This window comes from Sphaerodactylus townsendi, linkage group LG10, assembly GCF_021028975.2.
Source record: "Sphaerodactylus townsendi isolate TG3544 linkage group LG10, MPM_Stown_v2.3, whole genome shotgun sequence".
In the NCBI taxonomy this organism is placed as follows: Eukaryota; Metazoa; Chordata; class Lepidosauria; order Squamata; family Sphaerodactylidae; genus Sphaerodactylus; species Sphaerodactylus townsendi.
This window is the reverse complement of record NC_059434.1, coordinates 8,291,596-8,318,762: the sequence shown is the minus strand read 5'-3', so window position 1 is coordinate 8,318,762 and position 27,167 is coordinate 8,291,596. Positions and strand designations below refer to the sequence as shown.

The 27,167-nt window shown below is 43.6% G+C and overlaps 1 protein-coding gene across 1 annotated transcript in view; it reads right to left on the bottom strand.

Annotated features, from left to right (window-relative positions):
* Positions 1-27,167, bottom strand: part of SLIT2 (slit guidance ligand 2) — a 376,356-nt gene that overhangs the window by 76,081 nt on the left and 273,108 nt on the right. Inside the window, 9 exon segments of the mRNA XM_048508707.1 lie at positions 6,018-6,161; positions 10,856-10,930; positions 14,199-14,281; positions 14,283-14,362; positions 20,532-20,555; positions 21,232-21,395; positions 21,577-21,720; positions 25,345-25,416; positions 26,180-26,365. Of these exon segments, the coding sequence (XP_048364664.1) occupies positions 6,018-6,161; positions 10,856-10,930; positions 14,199-14,281; positions 14,283-14,362; positions 20,532-20,555; positions 21,232-21,395; positions 21,577-21,720; positions 25,345-25,416; positions 26,180-26,365 (972 nt within the window).

Genomic DNA, 27,167 nt, shown 5'->3' with positions numbered 1-27,167 from the left:
ATCAGGGAAGCCACCCTAAAATGGCAGTGTGTTCTCACTTTTATAGTATTAATGACGAGCTATATCAAAATGGCAGCAAAGAATACACCCCAAAATGCCCACATCATCAATCAATCACAAAAAGGTGGAGATTTTCCCTGTTCCCACAGCCCTTTGGGGTTGTCCAAGATCCTCATTGGAAGATGTCAATATTTCACTCTTTGACGTTATGTGAATCAAAAACCCTTGTTTCTCTTATCATGTATGTTTCAAGTTGCTCTATTCCTTAGACAAAGAGCTTTCTCATAGGCCTTCTTATTGTTCTCAGGAAAAGAGTAACTTTTGAGGTATCTCTTGGGTACAACAGGATCTTAAAAACAGTTTAGCTTGCACATTTTGTATAATTGTGAACAATGGGACATTTTTGGAGTTACTAGGCTAAGCTAGCAATAGAAAAGAATAGGTTTAAGCCCTGTATGATTTCTTTGGTCAGCAGCTTTATGGTTGCCATCTTTCCATTATAGGAAAAATAATGGAAGGAAGGAAGACATAATCTTTCTGGTTGAATCTAAAACCCTCTTTCTCTTTCTTTCTACCACTTGCTCTGACTTTCTACTTCTGTTTCTTCTGCGCCTACACAATGACCAACTGTCATATGTGGACCAACTGTCTAGCCAATGGCTCTCTGTCTAGCCAATGGCTCTCTGAACTGTGAGATTGTTATAAAATGATAGCTACGAACCGAACATGTCTTTTAAATGAAAAGGGTGTCAGAAGCGATCTCTTTTTATAGTAAGAAATGCCATTAAAGGTGTCTGATTTCTCAAATAGAAAACCGTGCAAATAGCTTTAAGTAATTTATTTTGAGTGTTGTTACGCTGGTTAAAAAAAAGAAAACGATAGACCCGTGGTGGCGAACCTTTGGCACTCCAGATGTTATGGACTACAATTCCCATCAGCCCCTGCCAGCACGGCCAATTGGAGTGCCAAAGGTTCGCCACCACTGCGATAGACTAATCCAATATGTAGTGGAATAGATTTTTATGCATTTTTTTTACACAGGGTTGAGCAGATTTTAGAATTTGCATCCCATTGAAAAGTCACCCTTTCTCTGTTCCTGGGAATTTGATCTGAACATCTCCCATTGAATGTCACAAACTGACAAGAACTGCAGAAGAAGGCAGGAAATACTCCACGTTCTCTGCCGTTCACCATTTCCTCCAGTGTCTGGGAGGAGACAGGAGACACCAGAAGGAAGAGGGAAAAAAGTATTCTGAATGCCCTAAAAGCATGCACACGAAATCATGAATTTAGAGAGCTTAGCAAATGCATGCTTATGATTTCCTTAAGGCTCCCGGAACCTTCTTAATAGCGAAAAGAACTCATTAAGAGCTCACTTCTTGGACTCCAAGGAGTTCTTCCGGCACACTAAGCAAATGTGCTTACAGGAGCTTCTTGAAGCAAACACCTGTACACTGTGGAAACTAAGGAATTTTTTTCCCTTTGTGTATAAGAGCACAGGTGTGTGCTGCCGGCAAAGGTACTCTTATGACTGAAGTTAACTGAATGCTAGAAAATCCTAGGGAGAACCCACAAGAACTCATTTGCCTTAAGCTCGAAACTGTGAGATTGTGGAAGGGTGTGATGCTGCGGATGGCGGTTCTTATTTTCCCCTGCCAGTGGTCTCCACGGACTTTGGGGAGGGGAATAAATGGCTTACCAAATTGTATTGCCAAAGGCTCTCATGGCCAGAATCAAGTGGCTTCTGGGGTTTTCGGGGGCTTTTCGGCAGCGGTGGGATCCAAAATTTTTAGTAACAGGTTCCCATGGTGGTGGGATTCAAACTGTGGCGTAGTGCCAATGGGGCTGGGCGGGGCATGACAGGGGCGTGGCCGGGCATTCCTGGGCGGGGCTGTGGCATCACCAATGAGTAACCCCCTCTCGGCACACACAAATAATTAGTAACCTACTCTTGGAAACCTGTGAGAACCTACTGGATCCCACCTCTGGTTTTCGAGCTGTTGTGGGTTTCCTGGACATGCAGCCGTGGTCTGGCAGTTTCCGAAGATGCCAGCCATAGATGCGCATGAAACACGAGGAACAAACGCTGCCAGACCATGGCCGCACAGCCTGGGAAACCCACAACAGCCAATTTACAAAATTCATTTTTTGCTAAACTGCTCATCCAGACTCCTGGAGATTTGGCTGTGACCCAATGAGCAGGGCTTGAACTAACTGCAACATCTAATCTAATCAGACTTTTACAATCATCCACAGTTTTACAATTCCCCCCTGTCCCTATTTGACAGCTTTCTGGTTCATGCCAGCTCCGAAAGTTTAAAAAAATTATGCCCTACAGTATTGCTGATTATACAAGTATGTTGGATGTACATTTCTTTCCAGGACTCTTGGTGGGGGCAATCTTTCCAGAAGGAGTAGAGCCATTCAATCATGTCAGAGGAATTTAGAAGCTTATCAGCTTGGCCCGCTGAGACCACAACCAATTTGTGCCGAAGTCCACGAGTATCTCTTGAATCTGGCTTTCGTTGTGGTAGAGAAGGGCTGCTATTCTTTCAATGGTTCTCACTCATTGGACGGAAACTAGAGAGCCTACCTGTGCTGTTTCATGAATAGTGTTCTTATTTACTCATAGAAGTCACTTCTGAGAGCACAGGTCACAGTGTAAACTATAAAGCAGGAAGTTGAAGAACCAAGATGCCCAGAGCAGTGGTGGGATTCAAAATTTTTAGTAACAGGTTCCCTCGCCAGCCCCCCGCTCAGCAAAGGGGGCAGAGGCGTACCTAGGCAAACCTGAGCCCTGGGCAAAACCTGAGTTGGATGCCCCCCATGGGCAGCCACCCTACCATGACCCCCCCAATTTTTTTTGCACCAGGTCATTTCTAAATCATCATCACATTATAGAAAAGGCCCCAACTCACAAATCTGAACACAGTAATGGTGAAACACACAGGTTCTTTGATAGAGACTGGTGAGATAAAAGGTACGAAAGGCTGAGAATCCATGAATTGCAGTACCTGAAAGGGATTCACCCAGTTCAGGGAGTTACATTATTAGTCGCAATTGCTATATGGAACCTTCACGTTCAAAGGCAGGATGCCTCTCGGGGAGGCAAGGACATGGAGATGGAAAAGCGGACCCAATTAGTAACCCCCTCTTGGCACACACAAATAATTAGTAACCCACTCTCGGGAACTGGTGAGAACCTGCTGGATCCCACCTCTGGCCCAGAGGCAATAAAGCAGACCTCTGCTTCTTATTCAAGCCCTTTTGTATGAGTAAAGTGCCCTCAGGTTGGTATTCCTTGATGGTCTCCCATCGAAGTACTAACCTGCGCCAACAGTGCCTAGTCTCTGAGACTAGAGGAGATCAGGTTACTCTAGCCCATTCAGGTAAGCAATTGCTTTTGTGTTGGGGGAGGGGAGAAAATATGCCACTGATCCTCAACATCCAGCCCCAACATAAAGATTTGGCAGTTCAATGCTTTTCCAGTCGATTAAGACACATGTTCAATGTATAGAGTATTAAATAAATAAAATAAACTGAATAAAAATATGTATGTGCTAAAATGGACATGATTTGTACTGGACCCAGAGATGTTAAAGAGAAAGTTTCCAAGGAAAAACTGAGTGTTCTTAGGCGTACCGAAAAAGCTCAGATTTTCTTCCGGAATAAATGCAATGCTTTTAAAGACAAGGTTTTACTCACTGAAAATGTATATCATGAATATTTTAATGTCAGGCAATCTGTAGAATTAGATAGCTGTTATTCCTAAGTATACTGTACACATAGCCAATGTATTTTCCAGGATATGGTTACTGTTCAAATGTGACTAATTCGGTCTACCAAATACGTAGGTAAGGGGGGGGGAGTTTCTCAGGTTCAACCCCCCCATTACATGTTAGAAGCTCCAGCCCCCTTTTGTATTTTTGTATTTTTAAAGTGTTTTGGTTTTTGGCCTGCAGGGGGCATAGTTGTTAGGCTAGCAGCACCAAAATTTCAGGGATTTGTTGGGAGACTCTCCTGATGATACCACCCAGGTTTGGTGAGGTTTGGTTCAGGGGGTCAAAAGTTATGAGCTCCCAAAAGGGGTGCTCCATCCCCTATTGTTTCCAATGGAAGCCAATAGGAGATGGGGGCTACACCTTTGAGGGTCCATAACTTTGGACCCCCTGAACCAAACTACACCAAACCTGGGTGGTATCATCAGGAGAGTCTCCTAAAGATACCCGGAAAGGTTGGTGCTGCTAGCTTAACAATTGAACCCCTGACAGCAGGTACCCCTCAAATTTCCCCAGATTCTCCTTTTAAATCCACCCCCTTTGGCATGGATTTAAAGGGAGAATGTGAGGTCCCCAGTTTAAACATTGAAAGTGATGCTGTTTCAGGGTGGGGGATAATCCACCCCAAAACAGCATCACTTTTCAATGTTAACTGGGGACCTCAGATTCTCCCTTTAAAGTGGATTTAAAAGGAGAATCTGGGATCCCTAGTTTAAACACCATTGAAAGTGATGCTGTTTGGGGGTAGATTCCAGAATCATTGGGGGGGGGTGGGTGGGCGGCGCAAAACTCAGATTTTGTGCCTGGCTACATTTGTACTAGTTACGCCTCTGCCTGGAGGAGAGGGCAGAAGGGACTGCTGACTGGGAGCCCAGACAGTGGGGGGGAGGGCGAGGCGGGGGGGGGGCAGAGGAGTCTGCCATCTCTGGCCTTGGAGAGCTGCTTTTATAAGCACTGAGGCAGGGGCGGGGCTTGGGGAGGCATGGCCATGCTCCCAGGGGCAGGAAGGGTTGTGGCCCCACCCCCCGAACCCCCCCATAAAAAAACTATATCTACATTACTGCTGTCTATCATAAATATTCTATGATGTGTGTGAGGAAAATTAAGTATGAAACATTTCAATGGTTTCAGTGTTACAATGTTTTACAATGTTTAACTTTTTTATCCAAATATGCTGCCAGATTATATTGTGACTAGACAGGATTTCTGTCCAGGTAATTTGTTTGCTACAAAATTTGTGTCTTTTTAATCTCACCATTTATTTTTTCTCTATATCCCAGATGTCAAAAGCTAAGATATATGTGCTCCCTTCTCCTTTGGCCTTTAGACCGGGCGCCTGTGTGTGTGTTTTTACACAACCTTTGTTGTTTAATCTGTATTTATTGTTTTAATTGCTGCTGAATTTTAATGAGTTAGATTTTATGTTATATTGATTTACTGTTCTGGAAACAGTCATGTTGTGAGCCGCCTCGAGCCCTTCGGGGATGAGGCGGCCTATAAATTTAATAAATAAAATAAAATAAAGGTAACACAGGGTAATGCAGACAGCTGCTCTTTCTTGCTCTCTCTCAAACAACAGGTTTATTCACATATATTTTTACTTTCAACAGCATTTGTGTTTTTAAATTTCATCACTATGCCCAAAAGTATAATTGTATGTGCTAAATTATAAATGATGTTGTTAAATAAAAGAAATTTAATCTTAACTGGAAAACATTACATAAGTTTTAATTTTCCCCGTTTTTTTTTTCTTTTCCCCTCAAATCTCCCATTCACCCAAAGACCATGTGGTCCCACAGCTCAAAATTTGAAGTCTGATTCTTCAGTTCAAATAGCTATTGCATGGGGGGCAGGCAGCAATGTTAAAAACACTGCATACAAGTTTGCCTCAGAGTCAAACAACAGATGGGAGGACATATGCAGACCTCCAATCAAGGGAGAGCCAAAAACCCAGAGCCACATCTGGTATCCATCCCATTTCCACCCTTGTGAACACAATTGGCTTCATTTATTATATGCTGCCAAATGCGCGCACAAAATCTCTAAACCAGTAACTACAGAGATTAACTGCAAATTGACCACATATATGATTAATGTATTTACATTACATACAGGAGAAGGGCTAAAACAAAGTCACATCCTGGGTGATTATTTTTTTCCCCTGACAGAAATTCGTGAGACAAAAAGATGCTCAAACATAGAAAGGGAGAAAAGAAAAATGTAGAGAGATGGACTTACAGGGTTTTCAAACTTTCGAGACCTTTGAACATTTTATGCCGAACATTTTCTAACCGGTTGCTTGTCAGCAGCAGCTCGTTTACACCCGACGCGCCTTCAAACGCTCCTTCTTCGATATCCGTGATTTTGTTATTGCTAAGATTTCTGTTGCGTGGTCATGGAAGAGAGGGTTAAAAGGAAGAAATGTTCTGGAAATATTTTTGAAACAACAACAACAACAACAACCACCACCACCACCACCACCTTTATTTGGCATTTAAAAATAGGTTCTAGAGCATTGCCAGACAATTTTGAAATACAAATCAAGAGTACATTCAAAGTGCAGACAGGAAGACTATATAGCAGTATACATTACTTAGAAAGTTCTGTCACTTGTACAAGAAATTTTGCTACTTTTTCCAAGAGCATGACATCTGTGTTGCTTAACAGAAGCTCCACAACAGAACAGTCAGAGTCACGTTCAGATTTGTCTAGGGCCAGCCTGGGAGAGAAATTCCTGATGCCCACATATCTCGGACAGTCAAGAATAATGTGAGCAAGAGTCTCCACTTGATTTTTACAGTGTGGACAAACCCAATCCTGGAGAGGGATGGATAAGTAGCGACCCTTTGTAATGGCCGATGGGAAGGTATTGGATCTGGCCCTTGTGATAATCCATTTTTGAAACATATGTAAGGAAAGACTGGGCTTTGTTCTAAGAACAATATTTCCAGGTAGCACTGTTCAGTTCGTTTATTTATTTATGTAATTTATACCCCATTCTTTCTTCCCAATGGGAAGCAAACGTAGCTTACGTCGTTCTTCTATCTGCAATTTTATGCACACCTTCACCCTGTGAGGTAGGTCAGGCTGAGACCGTGTGACTGGCTCAGATTGCTTCCATGGCAGAGAGGGGATTCGATCCTAGGTCTCCCAGAACCTTATTTTACGCTCTAACCAAAGACAGCAGTGGCGTAGGAGGTTAAGAGCTCATGTATCTAATCTGGAGGAACCGGGTTTGATTCCCAGCTCTGCCGCCTGAGCTGTGGAGGCTTCTCTGGGGAATTCAGATTAGCCTGTGCACTCCCACACACGCCAGCTGGGTGACCTTGGGCTAGTCACAGCTTCTCGGAGCTCTCTCAGCCCCACCCACCTCACAGGGTGTTTGTTGTGAGGGGGGAAGGGCAAGGAGATTGTGAGCCCCTTTGAGTCTCCTGCAGGAGAGAAAGGGGGGATATAAATCCAAACTCTTCTTCTTCTTCTTTTGCAAAGGTCTGAAAGAATATCTATTCCTGGACAACTGCAATAATATGCTGACAGCTGAAATTCATTAGTTCATTTCACAGCAGCTTCCACTGAATTCTGATGGCCTTTAAATGCTTTGCTATTGTGAATTCAACGGACTGGCATTTCTGAGTGCATCTTCCATGGCTGTCATAGGGAATCCTCACTTGGCTGCCCTGCAAAGATACTGCCACTCATTTTTCACCTCAGATAGATCTGAACAACACAACACAATAACAGCTTGTGCCAATATTACTGTAATTGATAGTTGTAGGCTGGGGATTTTTACAAATCTGAAGAGCCATGTATTTATATTTAAAAGAATTGTTCGTGTTCTTTTTCATCAGTATTATTCCTGCTTCCAAAGGGATTTTTTTTCATATAACTTTTAACAACCAGCTGAGTTTTCAAACTTACTTTGGAATAAAAAAATGCAGTTAAATTAATTGGAACATATGGGATACAAAAGCATCCCCCCCCCGGTCATTTATGTTTAGACCCTTTTTCTTCCTTACACACACACATACACACACACACAAAGTGTGGTATATTGGTTGAGAGCGGTGGACTCCAATATGGAGTACCAGGTTTGATTCCCCCCCTCCTCCATATGAGCGGTAGATTCTTATCTGGTGAACTGGGCTTGTTTCCCTGTTCCTACACATGATGCCTGCTGGGTGACCTTGAGCTAGTCACAGTTCTCTCCAAACTCTCTCAGCCCCATTTACTTCACAAAGGCTCATTCAGCACATGCAAAATAATGCACTTTCAAACTGCTTTCAGTGCTCTTTGAAGCTGTGCGGAATGGCAAAATCCACTTGCAAACAGTTGTGAAAGTGGTTTGAAAACGCATCATTTTGCATGTGTGGAAGGGGCCAAAGTGCCAGTTATGGGGAAAGGAAGGGAAGGGCTTTGTAAGCTGCTTTGAGACTTCTTACAGGAGAGAAAAGCACAGTATAAATCCAAACTCATCTTCTTTTTCTTCTTCTCCTTCTCACTCATTCACTTCCCCTATAAAAAGTTTAATGAAGGATAAAGTAAAAAGCAAACTTCAAATGTGATCCAAGGAATGGAACCACACATTCGGGGCAGAAGGAACAGAAGTTATGTAAGATTAGGGGGACCTTTTTGTGGCTTCAACTGCTCCACTCCTGCTATTTTATTTATTCATTCAATATTTTTCCTCTCCCCTTTCCTCAAAGTCTCAGAGTGATTTACAACCTCAGTCAAAACAATACCAAGTCATAATAAAGCCTTTAAAACTCATCCACTAAAATACATCTGAATCTGAAAGGCAAGTAACATCAAACAGCAAATGCCTGGGTCTCTTCCTGTACAGAACAGATCACTTAGTTTAGGAGGAGCCCCTGCAGAAAGGATCAGCAAAACAGGGAAGGGGAAAGAAAGGGGAGGAAGAGGGGGATTACTTTAAAAGGAAACAAAAAGATGGGGAAGAGGGAGGGAAGGGGAGGAGGGAGCCATTAATGTGTGCCAACGGATGGGGTAGACTCCCACCACCAGGCTGCCTGTTTCACCCCTCTTCTTGTCATGGGCAGCCACCCAGGGACCCTGAATCACCTCACAACTGGCAGCCCCACCCTTGGGCTTACCACAAGGAGCAGGGACCTCCAGGAAGATAGCAGCTGGGAGAAACTACAGGGAAATGGCAGAAGGACCTGAGCAGCAAGAACAAACCTCAGTAGTTCCAGGGAAAAGGGTGATAGCACGGCCCTAGCCAAGTTGCAATTAGCACCCCACTGCAGTCTTAGGGAGTGGGATGAGGCTGGCACAGCTCTAACCGTCGCAATCAAGGAGGTGGGCCAGGAAAGCTGAAGAACCAGTCCAAGGCCATCAGGGCTAGGGTTGGAGATTCAGATGGTCCGAATCCGAGTTTGGACCGAATCTGCACTGATTCGGATGGATTCGGGTGCGAATCCAAGCTGTCCGAATCACATCTAATTCCGAATCCGTGGGATTCGGATCAGCAGCCGAATCACGTTTTATTTTTTGGGTATTTTTTGTTCTGCAGTGACTTAGCTGCATTGCTGTCAATGGGAAATTTCTGGTGGAGGGCTGTGGGGTGCACATTTCTGAAAGTACGGTCACAAAACATTCAGGGTATCTTCAGGAGAGTCTCTGGATGACACCATCCAGGTTTGGGGAACTTTCCTTCAGGGAGCAGTGGGAGATGGGCCCTATGCTTTTTCGGTCCCATAGAATTGAACCCCCTGAAGCAAAGTCCCCCAAACCTGGATGGTGTCATGAATAGACTCTCCTGAAGACACCCTGAACGTTTTGTGGGTTCACCATGAGAAATGTGCACTCCACAGCCCCCCCACAGAAATTTCCCATTGGCTGCAATGGAGCCAGCCAGCCACTGCAGAGCACAAAATCTGGGGAAATTTCTTTGGGTGACTGTGAGGGGCGCAGTTTTAGAGCTACTGTCACCAACATTTCAGGGTATCATACAAGGACTCTCCTTATGATACTCCTCAAGTTTGGTGAAGTTTGGTTTAGGGGGTCCAAAGTTATGGACCCTCAAAAGTCTAGCTCCCATTGGAAATAATGGGGGTGGGGCACCCCTTTTGGTGGTCAATAACTTTGCCCCCCCGAACCAAACTTCATCAAACTTGGGGAGAATCATGAGGTCAGTTTCTGGATGATACCCTGAAAGTTTGGTGCTGCTAGCTTTAAAATTGCGTCCCCTGAAGGCCGAAACATGTAAAAAACACCAAAAAAATGTCGGATTCGGGCATACAAATCATTTTATGCCCCAAAACATCCGAATCTGAATTTTACTGAATGTTTTGAGTTTTGACCAACCCTAATCAGGGCACGTCTGACAGGTTGCCAGCCACTACTAGACTGGAGCCGGGAGGTCCCAGGATGGAGGGAACCTCCTGAGAGGGATAAAAGGGAGTCAGGGAAAGAGGGCAGAGCAGAGGTTTGTGTGATCCAGGAGTTCAAGCTTACAGGAGTGCTGTTAACTAACTGATGAAAGTAAAGAGTGTATGAACAGTAGCCAGAGTCGTGTCTTGCCTGTTCTAAAAGGGTAGCAAAACTCCTACAAAGCCAGGCAGAGGGTGCACTCACAATGTAGCACTGCAGCTGCCTCAGCCGTATGCTCTGTAAGCTCTGTCTTACAGGACCTGAAGAACTGCATTAAATCCCACAGGGCGCTGGTCGCTTGTCTCTCCAGACAGAGCGTTCCACCAAGCAGGGGCCAGAATTGAAAAAGCCCTGGCCCTGATTGAGGCAAGCTGAACTTCCATTGGGCCAGAGATCAAACAAAAGGTCACTGGTGTCCCAAAAAGTCTGGAAGGTGCCAAAGCTGTGCAGCAAAAATATCATTCATTCATTCCCTTTATTAGGCATAGGATAAAACAGCCATCAGACTAACAATAGCAACAATTGAAAGCGAAAATATCATTACTGACTGCCCGGCTCCATCATTGGGAAAGTCGGCAGGCCTCCATCTACCTTTGCTGGTCTTCTGTGGAACATATTTCCCACAAACAAATCATACAGTGAAAAGGAGCAAGTTGCCAATACAAGAAGAAAACAGAAACACTTACATTTTACGCAACTGAGGAAGCTTCTTAAAGATCCCTGTAGCTTCCAATACTGTGAATTCATTGTTGTTGAGTCGCCTGCATGAGCAGCACACACGTACACACACACACACACACACACAAAACCTGGGGTTAATATTAAATTATCTGGTGAATGTGAAAAAATCCAGCAATTTGCACATAGTCTCAGGAAAGAGTGCATACAAATAGTGTGCTCAAGAGAGATTTGCACGATGTTTTCCTGAGAAGGGTAACAGTTGCTAGAAAACATAAACGGATATTTCACCAATCAAATAATAATAATGCTAAAATAATAATAGTAATAATAATAATAATCATCATCATCATCATCACCATCATCAGAAGGATTAATGAGAAGCAACTGGAAAAAACTTACACGATACGAGGATTTAAGGATTGAACTACAAAGACTCTGGCACAAACCAGTAAAGGTGGTCCCAGTGGTGATCGGCACACTGGGTGCAGTGCCTAAAGATCTTGAACAGCACTTAAAAACAATTGGCGCTGACAAAATCACCATATGTCAGCTGCAAAAGGCCACCCTACTCGGCTCTGCACGCATTATTCGTCGATACATCACACAGTCCTAGATGCTTGGGAAGTGTCCGACGTGTGATGTAATACAAAATCCAGAATATTGATCTTGTTTGCTGTGTATAACTGTTTTGTATAATAATAATAATAATAATAATAATAATAATAATAATAATAATAATAATAATAATAATAATAATAATAATAACAACAACAACAACAACAACAACAACAATAACAATAATAATAATAATACGTGTGATGTAATACAAAATCCAGCATATTGATCTTGTTTGCTGTGTATAACTGTTTTTGTATCAATATTATAATAATTTATTGGTTTCCATTATATTTCTATGCCACCCCTCCCCTCTCAGGCTTGGGAAATTTCTCTTGAATGATAAAGACCCATTCGCAACAGATTTGGTAGTTAAATTTTCAGTGGAAATTATGATCCAACTTGCAATTATATATGACAAAGTCAACCACTCGTCAACTATTGGCCCTGCAAGCTGATTTTTTAAAAATGTTTTTTGATGAACCTGTTGAAGTACTCTTTTTTCCCCCTGGATTTCTTTTATAAAAATGTCAATAAATGTGCTCTGATGTCTGATATACGTATAATACAAACAACAACTGCAAGTATCTACTACACATCACAATTCTGTAAAAACTGTACATATACCTACTAAACAAAATGATGACTCTTCCATTTAATGGAGCCTCAATCAGTCTTAAAAGAAGGGGAGACAAAACGACCCTCTTGCCTCACAACTTGGGGTGTTGGGGAGGGGGGTGCAGAAAATGGAGGCCTGAGATGGTAACTGTTGCTGTCCCATAAAAGAGGCTGAAGGGACCCTACAATAGCTTGAAAATATCTTTACCAGGCTCTGCCCTTTAGTTTCCATTTTAACATTTCCAGAAAAAAATGAAGCTATTCATTTACTTCTTTTATACCCCGCCCTTCTTCCTAAAGTGGCTTACCTTATATACTCGTGTATAAGTCCACTTTTTCAGCACATTTTTTGTGCTGAAAAAAGCCCCCCTCGACTTATACGCGAGTGAACGGCTGAGCTTGCAGACCTGCAAAAAAGACTTGCTTTGGGGCAGCAGCTGCCATCACCACGCAAGCATCTTCACTGTGTAATGATAAGCTATCCGTGTTGAAAAAGGACCTGTAGGGACTTTTTAAAAGGGGGGTCTTGTTGAGCACCTTCCCTATGAAACTCTGAAGAGATACAGTCTGTGAGAGTTATATATTCCACTTCAGAACTTTTAAAGTTATAGTTCAGTGGTGGCGAACCTTTGGCACTCCAGATGTTATGGACTACAATTCCCATCAGCCCCTGCCAGCATGACCAATTGGCCATGCTGGCAGGGGCTGATGGGAATTGTAGTCCATAACATTTGGAGTGCCAAAGGTTCGCCACCACGGTTATAGTTGATACCATACTGTTTTTCTTTGAAATGAATATTCAAAAACACAATATTCAAAAACACAAATTATTTTTGAAATTTACCAGCAGCTGCTGCATTTCCCATATGTCTCAAATACAAAGCACAGATCAAATCCAAATAAAACCAGAGCAAAATTAAATGCATCACCATTCCGTTAAACCATTCTGTTAAAACTATTCAAATTAAACATGTAAAATCAACAGAATGATCTTTAATTGGTAGGGACAAATGGTTTCTGCAAAGATGCTTTCAAGTTTTAATTACATTCTTGGTTCTTATCTGGCTGCCGGGGCAAAAGGTGCTACTCTATTAGCAACATATTCACCTGATAGAAAGAATATGTGTTTTTTTTTAATGAATTGAGAAAGAGGATAGATTCCTAAGAGTTTTGCTCAAAGTATTGTCAAGAGCTATTTCATCGTCGGAATCATTGAATCAGGTGCTGTGGAGTTTCCGAGCATGGCGATATTCTGCACTTGTTATTTTCCTGATAGTTACGCTCGCATTCTGTGGCTGATCCTCTGAAGATGCCAGCCACAGATGCAGGCGAAACGTCAGGAGAGAATGCTGCTAGAACACGGCCATACAGCCTGGAAACCACACAGCACCCCAGTTTTGCTCAAAGGTTTGGCCCTGGGCTCTACAAAAAGAGAACATGATAGTACATAGAGTTGACTATGCTCTGGGATAGATATACCACATGGTCAATGCTGCAAATGTTTAGGAATCTGGACACACCTTCTAATGAGATACTCATTATAGGGTTATTTTTTTTTCAGAGGGGGGATTTCTGAATTCACCCTTCTGAACCTCCCAGTTATGAGATTCTGCCCCAGCGGCAGCACTTGGAAGTCAAGTTGGTTTGCTTCCCTCATCTGCCAAACCTAATCCTACATAGAAATAGGATGAGCTTCCCCATTAGCACCAAGATCCTTTCACAAAGAGTTGAATGTTTTATATTAGCATTTAAAATTATTTTTCTCCCCTCCCCCATTTTTTAAAATGTTCAGCACAAATTAAGCTTAAAAAACCGAAAACACGATAAGCTGCAGCTCTATAATGAGCCGAAAAACATCATATAATACCATTAACAATAGTGGTTCCCAACCTTTTTCACTCGAGCAACCCATTCCCCTAAAATTGAACCCCCATATTAGCAAATCCATTACATAATTTTTTTTTATGCCCCCCCAAACTACTTTGCATGCGCATAATTCTAGGCTGTCCCTAAAATTCCCTGTAGGTTGCAGAAACCACTGATTTTACAAAGTGCACCTTATCGCTATGGCAAAGTAATTCCTACTTTGAATGCCTCGGGGGACTCAAAACTTACAGTTCAGCTGTGTACTGAGGAATATGATCAGGAAGTTTGCTAAACTTTTGATTGGAGCAGTCCACCATCGATCCCCTTCATGGCGAGTTTACATTTTTTCGGGCAAGCCAGTATGATTACTGCAAAACAATCGCCGCTAAGTTTTGATCTGTAGTCTTCTGTGCCTGTGGGTAAGAAACAAACAGAAAAAAATACAGGTAATCAAGTCCACTGGGAGGGTAATGACATTATTTTCTTGCAGAAGGAAAGAAAAGGGACAGACCAGCAGTACGTACAAACAGATAGTCGGGGGAAAGGCCTGGTAAATTTTGTGATAATGAAGGAACACCGAGGTTTGAGAGCGGGTTAAATTTCAGAGGGCTTGGAATTTGCTGGAAAAAAATTGGCGCGGTGGGATAACGTTAACTGCTTGAGCTTTTCACAGCCATACTTTCTGCTGATTCGGTTGTCAGCCAATCTCTTCCATTTTACAGTTTAAACACACAACGCACCACTAATTCTTGTTCAAGGTATCTTTTCTCTGTTTCAGGATTTAAGTAGATCCTTGTGTCCCGTTTCATTACCCTTCCTCCCTGCTCCTTTTATTTCACTGTCCGCAACCCCCCCTCCGTAATCTCAGTGCCGTAAAATTTAAAGCCCGGTTTTCTCCTTCAATTATTATTTTTTTAAAATTTTAGAAGTGTGTATTCTGGATTTAAGCCTCAGCAGCCCGCCATGCTGTAGAAAGCTGCGCGACGTTCCGTGGTGCTTGACAGAACCATGTTTTACTCATACCTCGCAACCACATGGTTAGATCAAGCACAACAGAAAATCTCGCTAAGTTATCACAACTTCATCCACTTAGGCCAAGGAAAAGGCAGCCAAAGGAGAGAAAAGAGAGGAAAGAACAGGAGAGAGGCGGCAGTAGGAAAACTGTTGATGGGTTGGCTTGGAATTCTTCTTACAGAATGTCCATTCCCACTGCAACACCAAGGGGTCGGAAAACAACACAAAAATAGAATGCGGGAAGAAAGATGTCTTCATCATCCCTCAAAAGTTACGGAACGGAAGTGACATTCCATACAGATCAGGAAGAAACATCTAGAACGGACTTGGGGCGGGGGTAGGTGAAGGGGAAGGAAAAAGAAAGGAAAAGTCAAAAGACAGATGAATTCTTCTTGGACAGAAGGTGCCAAGGATTGAAACAGGAAGTGGAAGGTGCATCAGGATCAGGAAGGATTTGGTTGTTCGGTTCACACACCGCACTTTACTTACAGCCCAAATGGTGAACTCCTGAAACAGGAAAGACAGCCAGAGGAGGAAAGAAAGACAGAGTGATCCCAATGAAGATAAAAACACAAATGTCATCCTTGTTAGCTCTTCAGTTAGGGTTACCAGCTCCGGGTTGGGAATACCTGCAGCTTGTGGGGGTTCAGTCTGAGGAGGGCGGGGCCTAGTGCCATGGAGACAACCTTCCAAAGCAGCCATTTTCTCCAGGGGAACGGCTCCCTGTTGCCTGGAGATCAGATGTAATAGTGGGCGATCTCTGGCGACCACCTGGAGGTTGAGATCCCAACCTCTGCTAGGCTTTGGGTAACACCCTGCCACCCTCAAGGCCAGGGGTCTGCAACCTGCGGCTCTCCAGATGTTCCACCGGGCCTTTGGAGTGTCCAGTCGTTGATGTGGTGCCCCCTCTCTGCTCTGGTGCTGTTACACCAGGGTGCCCCTCATATTGAGGGGCCCGCCGTTCCTCCTTCTTGGGGTCGGTTTTAAATGGGGTTTTTTTGGACGCCTCTTGCTTATTTATTTATTTATTTATTTAATTATTTAATTATTAACCGCTGTTTTATATGAAGTTTTAGAATGTTTCATTGATTATTAATTGGATGGAGCCTATGTGATTGTTTATTGTGTTGTATGATTTGCTCCTTGTTCCATATTGTTTGAATTTTATGTTGTACACCGCCCGGAGCCCTTCGGGGATTGGGCGGTATAGAAATTTAAGAAATAAAAATAAATAAATAAATAAATAAATAAATTCCCATCAGCCCCTGCCAGCATGGCCAATTGGTTAGGGTTGGCCAATTGGCCATGCTGGCAGGGGCTGATGGGAATTGTAGTCCATGAACATCTGGAGAGCTGCAGGTTGCAGACCCCTGCTCAAGGCCATTCCCAAACTCCCAACTGAACTCAGCGAAGATTACTTTTGCTCTCCACTTCCTTGATCATATGATATCCAAAGCGTAATTTATCCCCGTTCCACCTTGGGGACCTTATTGGGGCGCAAACATTTTAAATAAATAGCTTCTTTGAAGTGGCAAAGTGAAACAAAAAAAAATGTTTTGTCGAAGGCTTTCCCGGATGGAATCAACCGGCTGTGGTGGGTTTTCCGGGCTGCGTGGCTGCAGTCTGGTAGTTTTTGCTCCTAATGTTTTGCTTGCATCTGTGTTTGATGGGGTATACATTTTGTCCAGGCAATCACTCTACACTGTGCCTTGGAGAGAAACACATCTCACTGTGACATACCTTTGAAGATGCCAGCTATAGATGCAGGCAAAACGTTAGGAGCAAAAACTACCAGACCACAGCCACACCGCCTGGAAAATCCACAACAGCCAGAAAAACAAAAGAAAAGGACGTATTGTGAAGCCAAGTGGCATGATCTGCATCCTTCAATAGTTCATGGAAACATACTGTAATTTGATGCCCTTGCTACCTTAGTTAATAAGCCACTTAAAACTACGATCAAAGAAACTTTGGACTGGATAGCTCCAGGATACTGGAATTCAGTGACCAAGGAAGCGCATATCATAGTTACATTCTTCCCAATGTTTAGGTGATGCCGAAGAATAACACAGAGACTCTACATGTGGACAGATCCGAGATTCCTGTGCTCTTAGGCCCCTTCTGCACATGCAGAATAATGCACTTTCAATCGACTTTCAATGCACTTTGCAGCTGTATTTTACTGTGTGGAATAGCAAAATCCACTTGCAAACAATTGTGAAAGTGGATTGAAAGTGCATTATTCCGCATGTTCGGAAGGGACCTGAGATTCTTCACGTCTGCCCGTTGGGGAGATCCAGTTATTTTTCTTTTCACATTACCCTTTTCCCATGATACACAACATATGAAAATAGGAATGTAAGAAGTGCCTGCAGAATCAGGTCCAGTAGTCAATCGAGTCCAGCATCCCGGTTCACCCAAGGGCCAACCAGTTGCCCGGAGGTCCAAACAAGCAGGACACAGATGTCAAGGCCTTCCTGTGCTGCTGGCTCCCAGCACCAGTATTCAGAAGTTCATTGCCTCTGTAGACTGAAGCTCCTTTCTGCCATCATGGTTAGGAGCCATTGATGGACCTCTCCTCCAAGGACCTATCTAACCTCCTTTTAAAAACCTTCTATGTTCATGTCCATCGACATCCTCTGCTGGCATTGAACTCCACCATTTAAACCAGTGATTCCCAAAGTGGGCACTACCTCCCCCTGGTGGGTGCTGCAGCGATCCAGGGGGGCGGTGATGGCCACAGGTAGAAACATTCATACATATATCTTTCTGTTTAATTGCTATTAAAAATTTAAAAAAATTAATTTCCAGGGGGCGCTAAGTAATATTTTTTCTGGAAAGGGGGCGGTAGGCCAAATAAGTTTGGGAACCACTGATTTAAACCATCGTGGTGTAGTGGTTTAGACTGGCAGACTCTAATCTGGAAAACTGGGATTGATTCCCCAATTCCCCACCTGAGTGGTGGCCTCTAATCTGGAGAACTGGGTTTGATTCCCCGCTTCTCCACATGCGCAGTGAACTCTAATCTGGTGGACTGGATTTGTTTTCCCACTCTTCCACGTGAAGCCTGCTGGGTGACCTTGGGCCAGTGACAGCTCTCTCTGAACTCTCTCACATCACCTGCTCCACAAGATGTCTGTTGTGGGAAGAGGAAGGGAAACGGTTTGTAAACTGCTTGGAGACTCTTTATTGGAAGGAAAGCAGGGTATAAATCCAAACTCCTCTTTTTCTACTACTTATTGAGTAAAAAAGTATTTCCTTCGAGCACCACACTTCTTTGAAAAAAAGTGCAATCCTAAACAGAATTATACCTTTCTAAATCACTTGACTTCAAGAAAGGTGTGATGGTGCTTAGGATTGCAAGGAAAAACCCTATATTCAAGAATGGGAATCACTCTGGAAAGCAGAGCAACCTCTTGATTTTACAGAATGGACAAACTATGGCCCCTTCCGCACACGCAAAATAATGCGTTTTCAAACCACTTTCACAACTGTTTGCAAGTGGATTTTGCCATTCCGCACAGCTTCAAAGAGCACTGAAAGCAGTTTGAAAGTGCATTATTTTGAATGTGCGGAATGAGCCTAACAGACTACACAACAGCGGTGAAGTTAACATCTTTGATACATAACCGATGGCCTACAGAATTTAGAAAGGAAATGGAGTGTCTTTTTGGACTATGTAGATCAGGGTTGTCCAACTCTAGCCCTCCAGATGTTCATGGACCACAATTCCTATCAGCCTTGCTAGCAGTGGCTGATGTGAATTGTATTCCATGAACATATGGAGGGCCAGAGTTGGGACAACCCTGATCTATATAGTCCAAAAAGACACTACCCCTGATGTAGATTAAGGTCTGGGGGGAAAAAGTTATATTTTATTTTTAAAAGTTTATTAAAAAGTTATATACACATACACACTTTTATAAAAATAGGTGCATATATAATCTTTTTAGGTCTGAAACTTTTAAACAGAAAATTTGATTATGTAAGTTTCAGAGGCTGACAGATGTAAGCAACTCCCATATACTACATTTTCTGTAACAATGCTCTTTTTAATTCTTTATATTCTTTATCGATTTTTTTAAAGTTTAAAAAAAGAATGGGGATTGCCAGTTGCGTATTTTGTTCCTTCAACCCTTGACTAATACAACTAAAAGGGCCTCAAGATACTTCACAATTCCTCCTGGGCTCTTAGATTCTTCTTGTCTGCCTGTTGGTGAGATCCAAATATTATTCTTTTTACATTACCCTTTCCCCATAGTATGTACAGTCTGAAAATAAGAATGTAAGAAGTACCTGCAGAATCAGGGCCAGTGGTCTGCGGAGGCACTTCTTACGTTCTTATTTTCATACTGTATGGCAGTGGTGGCGAACCTTTGGCACTCCAGATGTTATGGACTACAATTCCCATCAGCCCCTGCTGAGAGGGGCTGATGGGAACTGTAGTCCATAACATCTGGAGTGCCAAAGGTTCGCCACCACTGCTGTATGGAATACCATGGGAAAAGAGTCATGTGAAAAGAATAAAGACTGTTACAGTCAAAAGAGGCCGAGTTAAACACGCCAATCTAATAGGCTGTCGCCGAAACTGATCAATAGATCACAACACTACCTGTAGTTCTTGAAAGAACAATTTGTACTAATGGCATACTCAATTATTACAGTGGGTTTTCTAGACAGCAAATTATAATCGATTTTTTTTCCGGCTCTTGGTTCATACATATGTAGTTCAATCAAAAACTTCATTAGACTTTTCAGTTCTTCAGCAAATCTATAACGTTTCACCAGTTAGGAGTATCACAACGTAAGTGCATGAGAGTGTTGGTTTGGGGTCCCGCCCCCAATTAAGAAAGCACAGCACTCTTTTGTCAAGAGCAAAGGGGACACAAGAAACCAGTTTCAAAGAGGTAGAACTACGCCATGTGAACTACGCCAAGAGAATTAGTACAGCTTGAAGTGAGATACAAGTGTTAACTTTTACAGATTTTTGTTCTTTATCCAACATATTTTCACCAAAGACCCCTTACAGCCTCTGGATGCTTCGGCAAAGGACATGAACATAGTTTGTGCTCAGCATTTTTGCGGGTGTGCGATTTCACAAACGCGGGGATCAAAGGTCACAAGTGAGCAAGCAACAGTGCAGGCAATCAGCAGGGAACGATGAGTTTGGGGCATAAAAGCAAAGCAGGAACATGTATTCCCTTTGAAGGGTCTTTGGAGTACAGTAGCTCTTTGATCATAGTTGGAATCTCTTCATTTAAAAGCAGCTCAGGAGCTACCCTTTAGACAACAGAACAGGAGAAAAGGAAGCAGGGTATGCAAAGTAGAGACAGACAGATCTCCAAACAGATGCTGCAACCCAGCTAAAGCAAACCAAGTCCCACTTGGATAGTCTCTGTGCTGACGGGTGAGTTGGATATCAAGAGCTGCATGCGTAGCCCACACAGAACTAAAAACCAACACTGTTTCAGGAAGTTTTCGTTAGAATCAAAATGCATGCATTGGTTCTACGCTTCTGGTGAAGGGGAGAAAGGCGCCTGTAATTAGTTTATGGTACAGCCAACCTACCTGGAATGAAATACTGTTCTTTCGCTAAATAAAAAAGAGAAAAATAGAAGATGTACCTGAATTTCAGAAAGCAAAGAATTAATTCTGTTAGACGTGAGGACAGTCTACAGTTAATTGCAGATTATTAGAGGCAGAGAGGTGCATTTTCAAAGCAACTGTTGATACAAGTGCGGCTAGATACGAATGGAGCCTGTGCTTTGACAGAATTATTATGAAATGCACCCGGGACAGCTGGACACCACGCGAGAGAGGTTAGGCTTTAGAAACATGTCAGTAGGAAATGGAGTAAGATCAGAAAAAAAGCAAACAAGATGTTTCAGCGTGATATAAGCTTCCCTGTGTAATATGAATGCCGTGTTTTCACATTTGGTTATGTTCCCCCTCCAGATTGGGTGTTTTTCTTCCCTCATACTCCCCCCCGCCCCGCTTTTAAAGAAGGCGGCTGACAAGAGGAATACCTCACAGTGGGTATTCAATTCCTTGCCCCCCGTTTTGTGTCCGGCAGAGGCTGCGCTGACTGTGCCAGCTACAGGAACATTGTGGGATCAAACGGTTCCGTTCAGGCGGGAGGTGCAACAATGGCTAAATAATTCTGCTAAAAAAAGAGGCCACGTTTTTGTGAAGAGCACAGGAAACGGCTTTCTGGACGCCGGAGGGGGAGGGGATGAAAGGAAAGCAGCCGTTGGGCTGAGGAAATTACCTGAGCAGCGAAATTTCTTGCTTTTGATCTGCCCGATCCTTTTGTTTGCCAGACGGCGGGGGCTGGTGCAGCGGGCACCGCTGGTTTCAATGGGGTTTGTATGGAGATAATCCGCCAGCCACTTCAGATGGCAGTCACAAATAAATGGGTTCTGAGCCAAATGCCTTTCACAAATTAAAAGAGAGAGAGAGAAAAGAATGCTTTTACATGTTTGTGGTTGGTCTCTGCAGTTCCCAAAGTTTTCCCCTGTCTATTTGGGAACAGACCCCCTCCTCCCAACCTCCCCCCCCACCCCGACCCCAAGGCTGAAGCACAGGGCAGCCAACAGAGAATCCTAATACATACAGGGTCTGAATGGCTCGGAGCGGGGAGAAGGTGCCCTTCGCGATGGTCTGCAGCTTATTATCGTACAAAGACAGGAGGTTCAAGTTGTGGAGGTCTTGAAAAGCGTCGACTCGCAGGCAATTTATCTTGTTAGCGTTCAACAATCTGTGAACCCAAAGACAACGGCAACACAGGTTAAGGGTCGGTTTACTGCTTCGGAAGCATCAGTCGTTGGAAAAACTTTAGAGTTCGCTGAAGTATACCAGTTGCTTAGGCATCAAAATATATATATTTGCAGTTAACACATGTCGTGATATGTCAACTTTCTTCAATAATGAGTGTGCAATGAATGTTCATAGGGAAAACAGGCAAAGGAAATGAGCAAGAACACGGCTGTTATATTATTTATTTATTATTTAAATTTATAGACCGCCCAATCCCCAAGGGATTGGGGATTAAGAACATAAGAAGTTAAGAACATGGGAGTTAAGAACATAAGAACATAAGAACTAGCCTGCTGGATCAGACCAGAGTCCATCTAGTCCAGCACTCTGCTACTCGCAGTGGCCCACCAGGTGACTTTGGGAGCTCACATGCAGGAGGTGAAAGCAATGGCCTTCTGCTCACATGCAGGAGGTGAAAGAAATGGCCTTCTGCTGCTGCTGCTCCTGAGCACTTGGTCTGCTAAGGCATTGGCAATCTGAGATCAAGGAGGATCAAGATTGGTAGCCATAGATCGACTTCTCCTCCATAAATCTGTCCAAGCCCTTTTTAAAGCTATCCAGGTTAGTGGCCATCACCACCTCCTGTGGCAGCATGTTCCAAACTCCAATCACACGTTGTGTGAAGAAGTGTTTCCTTTTATTAGTCCTAATTCTTCCCCCCAGCATTTTCAATGAACGCCCCCTTTTCAATGAATGCCCCATTTTTCAATGAATGCCCCCCACCCCCACCCACCCCCCACACACAAATGGGCCCATTGGCTGGCTTAGCCTGCATTTTACTTAGAAGCCCCCATGATTCACCACATTCATGCAGAGGATAAAATTTAAGGGTTTATGAGTAAATGAGGCTAAGGGCTTGGGTGCCATGACTGAGAAGGCCCTGTCTTGTGTTGTCACCCGCCTAATCTCAGAAGGCAGGGGCACCTGAAACAGCACCTCCAAAGATTGCTGTAGTGGTTGGATTAGTTCATAAGGAAGTAGACAATCCTTCAGGTATGTTGGTCCCAAACCTGACAGAGATTTGAAGGTCAAGACCACACCTTGAATTGTGCCCAGAAACAAATAGATCCCATCATTCCACTGAGCGAGGTGTACTTATTTAACCATGTATACCCCAATTTTCTTTTGGCTCAAGTGTGAAGCTTTCCTCAAATCTAAGAAGCCTTTCTCCAGCTTAAGTGGTTCTTCCATGGGAGGCAAAGTCACTAAAGCTGGAGGAAGTCTAGTTGGAGTACGGTTAGACTGTGCCCCGTGGATCCTGTTTCGGGCGACTTGATGTTTACACCCGAGCATATAAAGAAATTTATATTTGCTCAATTCTGAAATCATAAAACGAACCAAAAGGTTAAATGAAGCATACTAAGCCTATCAAGGAAAAATCAAAATAAATTAAAAGGGAGCAAGTCTCATTTCAGTTCTGAAAACGTTCATTTATTTTCAAACAGGAAACTAACCAAAGCAACAAATCCTGATTGTTCATCCTAAAACAAAAAACAGGAAAAGAAAAGCAAGCCAGACAAAACAAATAGCGTGACAAATACACAATCCCCCCCAAAAAAGGGAGGGAGGGAGGGAAGGAGTCTCTGAAACTTAAACCCGTGATTTTTTTTATTTTGTATCATTCACATGTTCTTTAAAGAGTTGTCAGTTTGCACGAAAAGCAATAACTTTAAATTGTCCACATACACTCACAGGATCCAAATGAATGGATCCAAACCAGTGAGTGAAAGACCAGTAGAAGAAGAAGAGTTGGATTTATATCCCCCTTTTCTCTCCTGCAAGGGGACTCAATGGGGCTTACAAACTCCTTGCCCTTCCCCCCTCACAACAAACACCCTGTGAGGTAGGTGGGGCTGAGAGAGCTCTGAAGTGCTGTGACTAGCCCAAGGTCACCCAGCTGGCGTTTGTGGGAGTGCACAGGCTAATCTGAATTCCCCAGAGAAGCCTCCACAGCTCAAGCAGCAGAGCGGGGAATCAAATCCGGTTCCTCCAGATTAGAGTACACCTGCTCTTAACCATAACGCCACTGCTGTTCCTTAATCTTTTTATGATACCCACCCACAAGGCCAATTTTTGTCTTGCTCTCCCAGTAAGGCGTCACCTCAACCATTTTACTGAGCAATGATTGCAGCAAAATATTTTCACAAGGGCTGGTAGACGATTCCTCACTCCCCAAGGCCTGATTTGAATCCCTTAGCGCAGACCACAACAAATCGCTTTGTTTACTTTCATTTTCCATCTACTCGACACTCCTGTTCCTATGATGCAGAAGTTTCCAGAGGGGAAACAATGGTTTGATAATACAGGCACCATTCCAAACCACGGTTTGGCACAAACCGCTGCTCACAGATTTGACGGCTGACAGGCTGAGCGTCGCTGTGGCAAACCCCAAACCCTTTCCCCTTCACCTCTCTGAGAGTAGGGGTGCAGGAATGTCCTTGGCACAAACCGCTACTTGCAAATTTGTTTCAGACGATGGTTTCTGGTTTGTTAAACCAGAGGTCTGGAGCTCATACAAGAATGTCAAGAGAAGACTTTCCGTTGGACAAAAATTGCCTTCACGAGAGAAAAAAGATCTGTAGTATCCAACCCAGGGTGCAGGTAAACAGCCTAATTCAGAGGTCATTGTGTTGTCTGAATTGGACTACTGATGTCCCGATTAATATAGCTGTTGGGGACATTTTATAAACGTTAATACAAATGAAAATGAGATAAAGTGTAACTATGGATTTCAGAGAAATGCGGTGGAATATAAAAGGGTTGTTCTCGTTGCTGGAGAAGGGAGGGACTGTGCATCAGGCATATGGGGGGAAAGGCAGAAGAAGAAGAAGAAGAAGAAGAAGAAGAAGAAGAAGAAGAAGAAGAAGAAGAAGAAGAAGAAGAAGAAGAAGAAGAAGAAGAAGAAGAAGAAGAAGAAGAAGAAGAAGAAGAAGAAGAAGAAGAAGAAGAAGAAGAAGAAGAAGAGGAGTTTGGATTTATATCCCCCCTTCGGACATAGTGGCCAAATTCTTGTTCACTATTACGAAATGATTTCCTGGTTTCCTCTTTCGCTCTGATGTATGCATTTTGAAACAGGAGTACCTGTTTTATCTCGTAAAACTGTATTTGGATTACTTAGTTCTGCTATGTTTTAATGCCTAATAAAGGTCTTTGAACTTGAACTTGAATATCCCCCCTTTATATCCCTCTGCAGGAGACTCAAAGGGGCTTACAATCTCCTCGCCCTTCCCCCCCTCACAACAAACACCCTGTGAGGTAGGTGGGGCTGAGAGAGCTCCGAGAAGCTGTGACTAGCCCAAGGTCACCCAGCTGGCGTGTGTGGGAGTGTGCAGGCTAATCTGAATTCCCCAGATAAGCCTCCACAGCTCAGGCGGCAGAGCTGGGAATCAAACCCGGTTCCTCCAGATTAGATACACGAGCTCTTAACCTCCGACGCCACTGCTGCTCCTGATCTTCAAAAGGCAGGTTTCCCCCAGCACAAAAGTTTGTACAACGTCACTGAATGCAAAGATCCCTATTCAGTGTCCAAAAAAATAAGACTAGATTTCAGAGGACAAATACTCACAACAACTGCAGGGAGAAGAGTCCTTCAAACAGACCTTTGGGAAGCTCGGTGATTTTGTTTCCGTAGAGAACACTGCGACAAATAATAAACCCACAATGACTGACTGGAAACAGATATGTATTCATTTCAAATTGCACAGAATTGGCACAAGTGGATCAAAGCCTTCAGGACCAGACAGCCCTCTAGATGCACAGCAGGGGGCCAGCCATGTTCAATCTCATCTCTTTTTATTTTGCGTCCGTTCTGATCGGTTCCTCAAAGTACTACAAATGGACTATCACTAAAGTCTCCTAAACAATTTCCTAAACCAAATGAGGTTTCCATGAGGCTAACGGTGAAGATAAAAATGGAAGGGGAGGGGGATCTAACTGTCCTAGGCCTAGTGTAAATGTGTATCCCAAACAGAAAATGTTCAACCCAAACAGTGTTTCCCCGAAAATAAGACAAGGTCTTATATTAATTTTTTTTATTTATATCCCCCCTTTCTCTCCTGTAGGACACTCAAAGGGGCTGACAATCTCCTTGCCCTTCCCCCCTCACAACAAACACCCTGTGAGGTGGGTGGGGCTGAGAGAGCTCTGAGAAGCTGTGACTAGCCCAAGGTCACCCAGCTGGCGTGTGTGGGAGTGTACAGGCTGATTTGAATTCCCCAGATAAGCCTCCACAGCTCAGGCGGCAGAGCTGGGAATCAAACCCTACGCCACTGCTGCTCCTGTTGTTAAGTGCTGTTGCTATTTAAAACAGCACCTGGGTCTCACCCTAGGCGACATCCACCCCACCAGAGCTGTGCAGTTTGGAACAGGGGCCCAGTTGAACATTGGCCAGAGGGTCTTGCCTCACTCCAAATTCTATGAGGAGATTGGGATCAGGACCAGATGGGCTTGCCCCGCCCTCATGCTCCACGGGGGGGTTCAGGAGTGGCGTGGGCCTGGCTGTCCCAACTCTCAAGCTCCACATGGGGTCTGGGGGCAGTGCAAGCTCTGCTGGATGGTGTTCAACTGTGCTCCTGTTCCAAACTCCACTGGGCGTTTGGGGGCATGGGGCAGTTGCATGGGGGCGGGGGGAGGTTGCAATGCGCTGCCACATAACCATGGGAAGTGCTCTAGCCCCCTGAGTGCTCTAGCCCCCTCTTGCTATGCCTGTGCTCATGTTCAAATGACATGGACGTGATATTGAACTCTTCCTTCACATTTATGTGATGCAGAATGAACATTTGCACAACACTCCATGTCTGAATTTTCACATCTTCCCAGATGTGAAATGTGGGCCAGAATTCTGTCCAAACAAGGAATTCAACAAGTAAGCAAAGACACAAACCATATAACTTAGGCCCCTTCCGCACACGCAAAATAATGTGTTTTCAAATCACTTTCACAAGTGTTTGCAAGTGGATTTTGCTATTCCGCACAGCTTCAAAGAGCAATGAAAGCAGTTTGAAAGTGCATTATTCTGCATGTAAAAATGAGCCTTAATGTGTTTCTACTTCTGTTGCCTAGATCTATCCATAGTTGCTCAGAATGGGACAATTCATTAGACCACAGGTGTCAAACTTGCGTCCCTCCAGATGTTATGGACTACAGTTCCCACCATCCCCTGCCAGCATCAGATGATGGGAACTGTAGTCCATAACATCTGGAAGGCTGCAAGTTTGACACCTGTGCACTAGGCTGTGACATGAAACATTCATTTCATTAAGATCAAAACCTTAAGATCAAAACCAAAAACCTCTTAGAGGCTGGATCTACAATGAAGCTGAGGCAAAAGACTCGGATTTGGAAAAAATGTAATCTTGTTAAAAAATAAAAGAATTAAATGGGTTGATG